The sequence below is a fragment of the Lissotriton helveticus genome, chromosome 7 (assembly GCF_964261635.1).
Source record: "Lissotriton helveticus chromosome 7, aLisHel1.1, whole genome shotgun sequence".
NCBI lineage: Eukaryota > Metazoa > Chordata > Amphibia > Caudata > Salamandridae > Lissotriton > Lissotriton helveticus.
In genome coordinates this window covers 1,667,436,015-1,667,449,700 of record NC_136068.1, presented here as the reverse complement: position 1 = coordinate 1,667,449,700, position 13,686 = coordinate 1,667,436,015, and the positions used below count along the sequence as shown (strand labels likewise).

Below are 13,686 nucleotides of genomic sequence, written 5' to 3'. Positions count from 1 at the left end.
TCTGAAGTCTGTGTGCTTCCATATGTTGGCAAAAGTGGCTGTAGAGATGGATGCATTGAGGATGGTGGTGAGTTGGTGGCTGATATCCTTGCTTCTGGGGTTAAAGAGGCGGTGGGGGCAAGGGTCCATAGATGCTCCCAAGCAGATGGAGTTCAAGATGTCTATGGTGTTCTGTGTGGTGAGCTGTTCCCATGCCATGAGCTCATTGTCTGGTGGTGTCCATTGGAGTGCGGAGGCTGTAGAGGTTGTTGGGCTATGGTTTGAAGTTCCTGTAGATGGTGGATGTCTTGTTGTGGAAATGTTTCACTAGAGCATTGCAGAGTTCCTGTGAAGAGGAGAACATGTTCTCGGTGGCCGTCGGCCAAAAGAACTCTGATGATGCTAAGAGTTCCCTGGTGTGGTTGGCATTTTCTTCAATGCGAATTGCGATAGCGTCTTTTTTTTAGTCTTTGAGGCATTGGTGGTACTTGTTGAGGGCTGACATGAAGGTAGTTCCGTCAACGGGGTCTCTGCTGGTGCGCCACATTCTCTCCAGTTGTTTTCAGATGTGTTTCATTGTCCTGAGTTCTGCTGTGATTGGTGGAACTGCATGTCTTGGTTGGTTTGACGGTGGAACTCGGTTGGCGCAGTTGGTGATGCAGGTGGTGATGTTCTGGACTGCCTGTTCCAGGTTGGTTGTGGGGTCTGGTTGGGTAGTGTTGAGGCTGTCCATCCATTTTTCTTGTGTCTCTTTGTTCCAGCTTTGGAAGGAGGCATTGGGGGGCCCTGGGGATCCTGTGATGGTGAAGTGAACAATACTGTGGTCGGAGTAGGCAGGGGCGGTTCCTCTGGAGGAACCACCCCTGCCTGCTGCGAGTACAGCAGGTAAACAAACGTTAATAAAATGGTAATAAATACATTTAATATAATTTTTCCCAGGCTCACATGAGCCTGTGACGACAAATTATAATAAAATGGTATTTATTAGTGGGAGTGCAGGGCTGAGTGATTAGTACAATTTTGCTATTACTCCAGCCTCACCAGTGTGCAGGACAGACTGGCCAGCTGTCTACAGCCAGCCAATCTGTCAAGCAGACTTCAAAGCCTGCAATCCCATTGCTGTAAAACAGCCGAGGGATTGCAGCCGCAGGCACCCAACCTCAAAATGAGCGCTGGGTTAGCCTGCTCCAACCAATCCTGGAACTGCGCTGCAGCTCCCGGATTGATTGGATTTGTGCTGCAGAAGAAGGGAAGTCCTTCCCTTTCCTGCTGCACTCGCCAGGATCCCCGGCCGCCGAGAGTCCCATCATCTTGCCGCAATTATCCGTAGCAGTTAAGTGCAGCAAATCTGGTGAGTGTTTTTTCAGGCATTGCACACCACCATATTTTAATGTGGTCAGCTGCCATTGGGTCCTAGTGAGTTCTGTGACATGACTGTATTTAACTCTGTTGCAGGCTGTGAAGATCGTGTCAAGCATTTGTCCTGCACTGTGTGTGGCGTCAGTGACCAGTTGGGTGAGGCTGATGTTGCTCATGCGTTCCAGGAGTTGGCGGAGTTGGTGTCTGGGGGTCGTCGAGGTGGAAGTTGAGGTCACTGAGAAGTCATTGTGCTTGGACGATAAGTCAGTGTTGGTGTTGCAGAAGCAGAGGCATGGTCCTAGAGTGGGGGTCTGTAGGTGAGGGTGCCTCTGATGGTCATTCTGCCATCAGTGTGGAGTTGGAAGCTGAGGTGTTCCATTATCGGTGTGGTGTTTTTTTCAGTGGTGGTGCACCCGATTGTTTCTTTGTGGATGATGGCGATGCCTCCCCTGTGTTTTTGTTGCTGCAATCCCGGTGTGTCATCTAGTAGCCATTGGGCATTGCAGTGGCGATGTCCGGGCGTAGGAGGGGTTCAGCCAGGTCTCTGTAGCCAAGAACATGTCGGGGGCTAGGGTGGTGATGGTGTCCCATATTTCGGTGGCATGTTTTCAGAGAAATCGGGCGTTGACCAAGAGGCCCTGGAGTGGTTCTGGGGCGGTCGACGTCGGCGAAGTGGAAGTGTCCATTCAAGAACAAAACAGTGCTTATGTCAAACAGATTTCTCATCTTGCAATAAAAATTCCACTCACAAATCAGTCTGTGAATTTAATGGTACAGATGGTTTTATATTCACTCGAACAAGCCTGTAATTTATTATGTACAAAGATTGCAAGACAGAGCTACACCAAATCAGAAATTATTTTATTCTCTAAATCTGATATTGAATCTGCAAATGATTGTTTTGACACGTGTTTACTTATTGACGAAGTGAAATGCTGCATTGTATCTTTACAAATCAATTGCAGTGATGTGTTTAAGTTACAAGTGGTGCCCCATGCTTCAAACTGCACATATAGTTGAAGGATATGGATTGTTAGCGATCAGATGGTACTTTCTAAATTATTATTTTCCTTTTTTTAAATATAAAAAGGCAAAATCATTCCGCTCTTTAAATATTATTATAGCCCGCCGTCGAGGGCTATACCGGCTATTAAAGGCCCTCTCCAGCGTTAAAGGCCCCGAGCCGAAGGCGAGGGCCTTTAACAAGGGAGAGGGACTTTAATAGCCAGTATAGCCCAACTACGAAGGGCTATAAGGCTATTAGAACATTCTGCCACTAGAGGGCGGAATGTTGCAACAATAAAGAACAAAGCCTTTTGGGAGCGTGAGGGGATTGGAATCCCCTCAGGGTACTTGAAGCCTTTGTTCACAGCCAGAGCTGTGAACAAAATCATTGGAATGTTGGAGCTCCGGCTTATACCAGCCATTATAAGCCCGGAGCACTCCATTGTTTTCAATGGAGCTCCCAACATTCCAATGTTCTAATAAAGAGTTAGGATTTGTTTTATATATATATCAGTTAATCCCAAACTGATATGTCACAAATACTTTTCTACATGGTTTCAAAAAGGCGTTACTTCCATATTTATACTGGTGAAAAGACTGTCAGTTATACCAACTGGAGAACAATCTGATTGCCCAATTCTACATTAGTCAAGCTGCAAAAACTGTGCAAATGGATAAGCACCTTATTTGCTCCAGTGCAAAGATTCTTTAGTATGTCTACAGAATGTTAGCGAATGGATTTTGTTGGCGGTGATACATTGTCACTGATACTCCAAGCACGGTGCATGCGTATTGGTTGATAAAGTTTCATAAACGCCTTCCAACCCGTCTGTATCCACAGCTACATGCTTTTTCTCTGTTCTCAAGCTTGGAAATCCCAGATTTACAGATGGAGACAAGGAGTCGCACATTACATGCACAGCACATTACAGGAATAATAGGTTTTAATGCAAGTAAATCAGATAAAGGAGCGCCATCTTGTCTTCAAGGTTTTGACAGAAACGATAAAGGGAGACTAAAGCGTGCAGGTAACTGATGGGCCAAAATGTATTCGTCATTGTTAAAACAGCTGCGGGCGCAGTTCAGATTCCCGCCACTAGACGGCACTATTCCCTAATTTATGAACCTGAGTATGCAGCACGGAAGATTTTTTTTTCTCTTCTTCATGGTGAACTTCTCTTGAAGCGTCTTGCGGTATTAGTATCACCGGGTAAGGAGTGGATCCGCGGTGTGAGAGCACGGAAACTACGTCACTGGTGAAAGTTAAAGATTTCAGATGACGCGCACATGAAGCACGGATCCGTGCCACAACTGGTAGGGGTCAGGCGGTGTAAATATTAGGATTTTTTTTTTTTTAACAGAGTTTTATATAGCGCGAACTTGACCCGAATGGCATTACATGAGGACACATTCATTTTTGTTAGGCGCGGGGAGATTTAGTGATTTGCCCAGAATCAAAGGATGTTCAGCGTCATTGCCGAGACTTGAACCCAGTTCCCAGATTCGAGATCGACCAGGCCCTAGCTGTTAGGGAAGTCCATGGGTGTTCCAACAGTATTACCAGTGTGAGAGTAGTGTCCTCAGGTGTGACTGTGCGATACTCTGGTGCTAAGAACGCTAAGTTCGGTAAACATTGCACTGGGAGGTCATCTTTAAATGCACCACTGTTGTACTAATTCACGGTGGCCAAAATAATACTTTGAAGCATGATGGTTATCTGTACACTTTGAACAAGACTATTCCAGAAATCATGAGTACTTGCAAACAATTTGCTTGGGGCAAAAACTGTTGGTCTGGTGTGTGAACGAGGGTCACACTGATACCAGTAGGGTGGAGGTGGTGATGTCCATGGGTGGGGGGGATGAGGGGGCAGGGAGGATAAGGTGGGTGTGGGGGAGCAAAGCATGCACATCTAGTGGTTGAATTGCACAATGTGAAACCAGAAAACCTAGGAACATACCGGCTTCCACACCAAATTGTGTGATCCTAGGCAATTTTTCTTCATTATCCTATAGAGGAGGACCTCAAAATTCCAGATGTCAAGATGTGCGCTGCACAAAACCCTCTTCTGTGTTTGATTTAATAAACTATCCTGATGTTCATGTATAATAGCATCCCAGATCAACCAAAAGTTGGACGTAATAATTGACTTGCCTCTTCGTTCACTACTGGCATTGTTGCCAGGGGGGGGGGGGGGGGGGGGGGGGTAGCATGAATGTTTCTAAATTCATGTTTGAACACGATCAGTTTATTAAAATACTTTTCAATGCGCTGGTCTAATCTGATGTGCTGAGGTGTAACGGTTCTGCATGTTAATAAAATGCAATTTGAACTTTAAAGACACTATCATATTTTTACTTGTTTGCTGCAAGATGTCTTTAATAATGATTTTCCTAAATGTAGCAGTGCGTGACACCCTAGTTTCTTCCTTTAACTTCAATAAATATTTAAATGAATACTTGCCTGTTTATTTAACCCCTCCGACGCTCATGACGAGCTCAGCTCGTGTGCTCATGACCGTTAGAACGCTCAGGTGCGCGGCTAATTCCCCTGCTGTGCTGGGCGTTCTAACGAACGGGCGTGGTCATGACGAGCACACGAGAAACGTGGCTCAAGACGCGCTGAGCTCGTCATGAGCACCGGGGCGCTGTGCGTGCCCCCACTAGCACAGCGGGGGAATTGGCCCCGCAGCCAAGGGGTTAACATTGTTTCAAGGTTGTTGCCGAGTCTATTAAACAGCAACCCAGTACTGCTGTGGACAGCATGTTAGGGTCAGGGTTGCTGCATGGGGCCCCCAGGACATACTTTGAGTATCACTGTCATAGATACTATACTATTCCAAGATGGCCACCCAGTAAAGAAATAGTAGCTGCACTGGATGCAACAAATACATAAAAGGTGATGGGAGGAATCTTTGCACTAAGTTTAAGCACTGCCAATCGCTTGGGGTGGCATTCTAACCCATCATTCTTTGACTACAATGCCACCTCAGTTTAGATCTAGCCATATGAAAATCAGTCTTGATCATGAACAATCCATTCCATATATACAGGCCAGGTCCTCTCTGAACTGGAAAACAAGCAACCCAAGACTGGTTTCGTCCTGCAGTAGACGCCCTGAGTGCAGTGGGTATGCCCAGAGCTGGGTCATGTGATCACTGTGCCATTGGACTCAAACTATACTTCACTGATGAAGCCTAAGTAGGTCAAAACTGGTCTGGGGTAGCTGTGTTCCCATATGTGGGGGACTTAGAATAGCAGTTCAGGCTGGGCTGTTCCTATCCGAGCAGGACCAAGACTGAATTGCATAAGGCAGGGCTCTGTCTAGAATGGAACAGTGGGCAAAAAAACAATGGCATGGAATGAGCTCCAGAGAGATCGCCAGTGTCCTTCCATCAACTTTTGCCTTTTTGTTTCTGAACAAGATGCAACTCACAGCAGATTAATTGAGCGATAAGTGAGCATTTCAGTGGACTGTTGGGGGATTTGAGGGCACCTTAAACAAAAAATGAAAAGAAATAAATGGGGACCTACAAAGGGGTAAATATGGAAAACTGGAGGGCTAGTAACCAACCCAGGCACAGAATTCCACTAATTTTTCAGCTGAATGTGCTCATGTGATTAGGTGAAATGGCTTTACTCACAGGGAAGTAAAACAAAAGGCAGAGTGAGCTAACCCGTTGACCCCTGCAGCATGCTGTCGCAGGGAGAAGCTGTATGTGAATGACATGAACAGGCCGAAGAGGCATAATCCAAAGGCCTTCGACTTATGTATTTGTGTGTACAGTGTTTTTTATTACAAAGTTTTTAAACTGCTGCACCGGCTCGGCCACCCCAAGTGGGGCACAGTGCCCACCTTCTACCCCCAGTGTTTGTCAAAGGAATCAAAAACCTTGCTTATCACAGTAAACTGTGAGATTCCATGTAACAAAATGCCTGTCTACAGGCATTAACATATGTAATTCCAATCCACCCTAAAAATATCTAGTAATGTTATCACATGATTTTACCAGTAAATGAGTCGGGCCTATTCTCTTTTTTGTAATGTTCCTTTTGGACTTAGTCTTTTTTGCAGCGTCCCCTAAGATTTGTGTCTTCTGTTGCTCTACCCATTTCTGGTGGCATTTGGACTCTGTGCTCTTTTTCTTTTCTTTTGGCCATTCTATACAATATCACCAAAAGCCATTCGCAAAGCCAATATGCACCAAAGGTGAGACCTACTGGCTTTACCAATGCTTGTTTTAGGATTTTGACCCCCAGCCCCATGCTAATGACTCATATTCTCGATGGCCAGGGCCTGTCTCTTTATGCGAGTCCAGTCCTGGACTTATCCTAGACCTGGAGGGGCACACCAAGTGTGATCTCCTTAGTGACAGAAGACTGCTTTCCCGGTCACAAGTTCAAGTGTGCAGTGTGCTGGTGGCTGCAGCATACCATATGTTTAGTAATTCTTGGTGTAACCAGAACTTTTTTTCTGTGCCATAGGAGTGGTAGCCAGCTGGCCCATTTATGTGAAGCTGTACTGCTACAGGTGTGCACGGATCCCTGCGCCAATATGCATGCTTGTGTGTACTTATGTATGTAGGTGTGTGGTCTGCGTACTGCATTCATTGTGCATATCTGAGTGAACCAGAGATTAGCAGGCTTCTGGGTTTTATTTTGGAAGCCCCTGGCCTGTTTATGTGCACAAGATGGAGGTGAGGGTACTCTCCAAGACAGTGGAAGTAAGTGGGCATTCCTGAAACTTGAGGGACGAGACTTAGATATTGAAGTGGGGAAAGGGGTGATCGGCTCCCCATAGAAATTCAATCAAGTCATTATGCTGCAGAGAGCTGTTGATTAGTCTCCCTAAATACTGTCATTTGGTGGATGGTAGTTGTGAAGGGTGAAAGAGAGCTTTCTATTGTCTGAGTTTGAAAGGTCATTTAGATAGAAGTCAGCCTTTTGTCTCCCTTTCTGACCTCTGTTGGGTAGGTCAGCGATAGTCATGTGCAGAATGCACACCTCTTTGTGGCTCTGTTGTTAGTGATCCAAGCTCGAGACAACCCTGAAGTGAGGAGAATCACTCAAGACAATGGATGAGTCACGAAGACAGCCTGAGAAGGACTCAAAGGAAGAATCAACCAAAAATTATTCTGGAACTGCAAACAGACAATGTACATTCCCACTTCTGCTGTAGCTGTAGAAGAGTGGAAGATGTTGACCCTCTTGCTGTTTCAGTTCTAAGTACTCTTTGACCAAGGAAGGGGTGCGCCACAGTGTACCCAGAGGACTACTGTGCAACCAAGTTTGGTGTCTCCTGGACAGCCAGCTCTTCAGAAGTAAGGAGACCACACCTGGAGTCTGACATAAAAGTAGGTGTGTTCCTAGTCCTGGAAGCCTGGGGAATCGTGCCTGGACGAGGATAGCAGGAAATAGCCAACCCTTCTGGAGGAGTAGACTATTAGCGTGGGCAAGATCAACTGAGCAAAGTGCTGTGGTCCTTGTGAGAGTATTGTGGGAATGTGCCTGGTCTGCTCCAAGTTCAGAGTCGCCGCCACCACCCAAGCAGAGGATTCAGTGCACTTCTAAAGTGCGCTTGAGTGGATCACTGCATCGACTCTGCTTTTGCAGCCGTGGGACTTGCCCCAAGTGCATCTGAGATGTTGGTCTAGCTGAAGAGATTATCACTAAATTATTGCATTTGCCAAATGTGGCTTAAGTGACTATGCTGCTTCAGCCATATTGCTTGCTCCCAGTGTCCTCAAGCAGACTGAACATCTGAATAGGTCTATGTAAGACTTTGGCACTTGCCCATAGTGTACCCAACAGACCTCTACCATGGTAAGCGCAGTGGAACTTGCCCAACATGTGCTATACGGACTACACCAGTACAAATGAAGCTTTAGCCTCTCAGCACTTGCCAAAATGTGCACCAGTGACCAGGCAGCTGCTGATGCACTGGCCAGAAGTGTGCCTGATCAGACCAAGCCACTGCTCTTGCACTGAAGAATCCTTAAGTTACTCCACTGCTGTCCCAAGACCTGCGACCAGAAGACGCCCACATGGTCCCCACGTCCCTTGAGCCGCTGAATCGACAACTCATCCAGTCCAGTAGGAAGGAGGCCCTGCCAAGACCTGCGGGTTAATTCCCCGCCAATGCTGTGTGCTCAGAAAAAAGGGCACCAACTTAAACCAACCACACATCTGCCACTGCCTCCAGATACTGCTCTGTGGACTGTGCCTGCTTGGAAGGAGTGATGTAGCTGCCTGGCTCACCTGTGGCTGGTGGCTGTTGAAAGCGAAGCCCTTTGGATCCACACTGCGATGGCTGTGACTGTTTGGCATCACTGCCACTGAGAGTCAAGTGCTGACCGGGTTGGACTGTGCCCAGTTTTTTAGAGCTGCAGTAAGATGGTCTCTGGAACATCAGAAGCAAACAACCCCAGCCCCCATGGCACTGGCCCAGAAGTGCCCTACTTGCACAAGGGCTGCAAGAATGGGATCGGAAAGTCATAACATTCCATATTAAAAACAGATCACACCTACAGCATCTGACAACTTTTCCCAATAACCCACTCAAGTCCATGACCTTTATCAATGGCTAGCCACCCTTAGAAAGGCCTGCTGTATTCAGCTTAAGCTTTTCCACAAGGCAACCATCTTGCATAAAGCCATAAAATTACAAGTACGTACATAGAAATTCAGTTGACAAAAATAAAATAAAACCTGTTCCAAGAGGGCGGCACAAGGATTAGTATGGTGCAAATCCTCTACCCCAGGGTTTGTCAAAGGGATCACACAGCACCAAATACTTGACTACTACAGTAATCTTTGAGATTCCATGTATCAAAATACCTTTCTACAAGCTTTAACAAAGTATAATGACAACTAAATTGACTTGAACATATGCTTTTCACAATAAACAAATCAGGCCTATTGCATTATTGTAAATTTTCATAACAAACAGATCAGGCCTACAACCTTAATCAATAACTTGTCCCCATAACCAACTCAGTCCTGCAATTTTGAGCATAAGCTTTCCCACAAGGCAAAAGAGCATTACAAGCACTATTTTTCAGATGAAGCACACAGTTCAGCCCAATCAAAATGTGTGCACTAGGAAACCAACACTTGGATGGAGTCGAATCCCCTCTCAGTAGTGCGTCTTAAAGCTCTTTTTCAGTTGATCACACAATCCCTGTCAGGCCAGACCTAGGAGGTGATACGGCCTGGTCTTCCCAATGACCGAGGAGGTGGAACCACTACCACCTGGTCCTCTCGTGCGAGGGTTTAGGCAGACTGCATTCCGTATTGATGAACAACTTGTCCCCTATGGGGTAACCATGAGAAAAGGTTAGTGTTTTTGAATAACTATTTATATATTTTCTCTTTAAGGGTGACTGATTATGAAATCACCTCAATTTTCTGCAGAATTATAGGCCACAAACAGTAACTATCCACCATCTTCAGTGCTCCGGAGGTCACAAGTGCTTAAACTCAATGGCCTTTATTCTGAGTGGCTTGTTGTTTTCGGAGGTAATTGAGCACACATACAGATAATTACTGCACTATTCCAGCTTTACAACTGGAATGGCACAGTAATATCACATTTCCCACATTCTAAGCCGCAATGTCAATGTGCAGTATTTATTTTGTGGTACAATGGTGCTGAAATTTTGTAGTACTTTTAATTCCTATTGGGCCTGATCATCCTTTTGCGGCCAAATCTCCATTATAGGCCTGATTGGAATGAGCACCAATGTACTTATTTCATTGTTTATAGGTACACTCCCGGGAGGACCTGGAGATCCTCCTCACAGAAAGAAACTGGTTTCTCCTAGATTTCACAGGTCCAGATGGGGCGGGCGCTCCTTCTCTGTGGCAGCGACTACATTTTTCAAACTCTTTGCCCCCTTCCATCTCCAAGGCAGACTCTCTTCTTGTCTTCAGAAAAGTTAGGAAAACTTGGCTATTTGCTTCTTAGCTGGGTGTTGGTACTTCTCCCTCCTCCCCTGCCCGCTCAGCGCCTTGACACCCTCGGGTATAAGCGTGCTTTATAAATATTATCCTATCCTATTGTGACCTCTAGAAAATCAAATGATCACAGCAGAAACAAATGACCTGCGGCCTCGATCAGCAAAAACACATGGTTAACACTAAGATCTGATCACATATTACATCAACAGTTCTGTGTGCATCTTACATGAGAGTAAACATCCCAGCTAACATAGGGCCTCTTATTCCAGAGCAGAGTCGTTCTTTCCGGCCCTCCTTTTAATACCCAGAAGCATCTCCCCACAACACCTTTGCACCCCTTCTTTCAGCACACCCTGCAGAGCCCCCCTTTCCACACACTGACAGGCACTCATCTGTTCTACCTTACATCACATCTTCACCTAATACTCATTGATTCCCTACTGTATCGTGTCTAGGACCAACCTCCCTCGCCATCACTCACCCTGACGCCCTGGACAGCATATACTTCGGACACCCCACCTTCACATACTGCACTGTTCCCTTGGCAACCCACCCTCCGGATGCACCTACCTGACAACCCCACCGTAACACATTGCACTGCCCAAACCCCTTGGACACAGGGCACAAGTCCTATAAAAAGAAGTGGGCCGACTGACCAAGTAAGACAATATGCAAATGACCTCATGATGTCACGATGTAGCGCTATAAAAGAAATAAAATAGTGCTGCTTAAATTATTTGTGCAAATACCGGGACAGACTACCCCATCTTACAGTCTTACAGTGTCTGCATTTATATACATGGACAGAACAAAGGCAAAAGCATGCCTCTCTTAAGTACCTGTGAAGAGAAGGCAAGATGTGTGCCTTTGCTTCCCTCTGTGGCATTTACATTTAAGTGTGAGGTTCCAGGCGGCCCCCAGTCAGCATTTACAAACAAAAGGAGGCCGGATGGCCCCTTAACTTCAGCCCATCTGGAGGTGGAAAAAGGCTTCCTCGCTGCCTGCACCATGCTGCTGGGAATGGAAAGCAGGCAACGTGCAGGTGCTGCTGAACGTGTCCTGGTGTCTGAAAACTACACCTGGACAGGTTCCGCATATTTCTGTGGGGCCCAGCTTCTTGGCACCCTGTGAAAAGAGTTGGGGGGCGCCGTGTACCTGTGTGTACCCCCGATGCAAGCCTCACCTTAATTTGCACTGATCCCCTGCCTGGACTCACACACGCACCTTACTCCACTCTGCTCTCTCACTTCCTGTGCACTGTGATCCCTTCCCATGCCCCCCCTCCAAGTGGAAAGGTGATGCCCACTGATGCCTTCCCTACCCCCCTCCAGACCCCGCAGCCCCCCCTTGAACCACACAAGCCCCTCCCACCCGTGCTCCAGACACCCAGCCCCCCCTCAAACCACGCAAGCCCCTCCCACCCGCGCTCCAGACACCCGCCCCCCCCTTGAACCACACAAGCCCCTCCCACCCGTGCTCCAGACACCCAGCCCCCCCTCAAACCACGCAAGCCCTTCCCACCCCGCGCTCCAGACACCCGCCCCCCCCTTGAACCACACAAGCCCCTCCCACCCCACGCTCCAGACACCCAGCCCCCCCTGAACCACACAAGCCCCTCCCACCCCACGCTCCAGGCACCCAGCCCCCCCTTGAATCACACAAGCCCCTCCCTCCACGCGCTCCAGACACCCAGCCCACCCTTGAATCACACAAGCCCCTCCCTCCACGCGCTCCAGACACCCAGCACCCACCTTGTTGTTCTTCATGAAGCTGCGCCCACTCAGGGGGTTGTTGAGGGGGGTGCTCGGGGGCTGCGAGGCCGGGCCCCTCTCCGAGGAGCTGTCGGATCCCTTCTCCACCATGATCTCGGAGTCGGAGGGCTTGGAGGCGGGAAGCAACCGTTTCCGGACCGCAGGGGAGCTGCTGGGGGTGCTCCGGGGGGAGTTACTGGCTGTGCTGTGGGGAGAGAGCCGAGGTTACTGCACACGCTGAAAACCACATGGCAAGAACATTCATTCACTGAACACCCGTGAGACACAGAGGGGCCTCCGGCTCACATGGCACTCAGAAGCGCCACGAAGCCCTGCAAGGCGCCACTAAGGTCCACCGCAGTCTTCATTGATGTAGAAATACAGTCAGTCAGTCAGGAATAACTTTATTTCGGTCAATTAGACCTTAAAAGTACAACTATAATTACATATCATTAATTTCCTTTTAAAATCGGTTACAATTAATAAAGAAAGCTAAAAAATAATAGAGCAAGGATGGCTACATAAAGTAAGTAGAGTTAGATGAAACATACACAAATGTGGCCTATCACAAATATAGGGTGTAGTCTGTGCGACTAGTTCCACGTATGGGAGAGCCTGATCATATAAAACGATTGATCATAACTGGAAACAGTTCTGACGATACAAAGTACATGTGTAACATTACGTGATTAGAGACAGAAGACAGAACAAATGTAAATTTGATGTATAAATGCAGATGATCTCAGATAAACAATAAAAACGAGTAGCCCAATAAAATTCCTCGATACATTGGTGCATAGCTGAGGCCCTCGTTTATTGCTATTGTTTTGTTTTTAAGAGGGCCCTACGAGTGTACCACATAGAGAATATGATACCTGCAACAAAATAAACTATCGGGAGGCTGGTACGGTGTTTAAATATCCTAAAAGCGTACATTTCTTGTATTTAGGAAAAAACAAACAAAACATGTTATTCTGCGATAAAAGTCATGTAACCTATTTCATCATCTGCAAGACAGGGTTTGCCCTACCTAGAAAGGCGTTTTCACATTTCATGCTAGCGCCTCGAAGCCCTACTGTGTAACCGGTAAGTTATATAGAAATCAGAAAGTCAAAAGGCTGTGGTCCAGGGCGCACAGTGGAGCAGTGGTTGCGGATAGTGTTTTTAGGCGTGGGTCACTAGTTGGCAGGACTCCTCTGGTTAGGCTGTGATTGGCCGCTCTGTCTGCTTTATTCTTGTTCGGCACACTGCACAACTAGGCTGGCACGAGCTTTGACTTGGATTGAGAAGGACTGGTTAGAGTTGGGAACTTCTGGGCCACCTGGTTGGTGGTCTCACACACAGCAGGTACAGAAGAATGGCTCCATTTGTTGGGTTGTTGCCCAAAGTTAGCTAGTGAGAGGCATCGTTTGGTCACCTCAATATGCAGAGCTCAGGGCCTCACACGATGCAGCGAAGTCTCTGACTTGTGTTTTTCTTCAATCTCAACTCAAACAGTTACACGGCTGGGGAAATTCATAGAACTAATTCGAGCTGCACTGTCCGCGAAAATAGAAAACAGTTGGCCCGGCAGTATGGGTGCCACGGACATACCGCATATTTAAAAACCAATGTACTTTGCACTCAAATTGTGT

General features: G+C 47.1%; 1 protein-coding gene across 1 annotated transcript in view; it reads right to left on the bottom strand.

Annotated features, from left to right (window-relative positions):
• The window catches only part of GRAMD1A (GRAM domain containing 1A), a 336,050-nt gene that overhangs the window by 169,834 nt on the left and 152,530 nt on the right, over positions 1-13,686 (bottom strand). Inside the window, exon 2 of the mRNA XM_078655362.1 lies at positions 12,053-12,257. Within this exon, the coding sequence (XP_078511488.1) occupies positions 12,053-12,257 (205 nt within the window). The remainder of the gene's footprint in view (positions 1-12,052; positions 12,258-13,686) is intronic.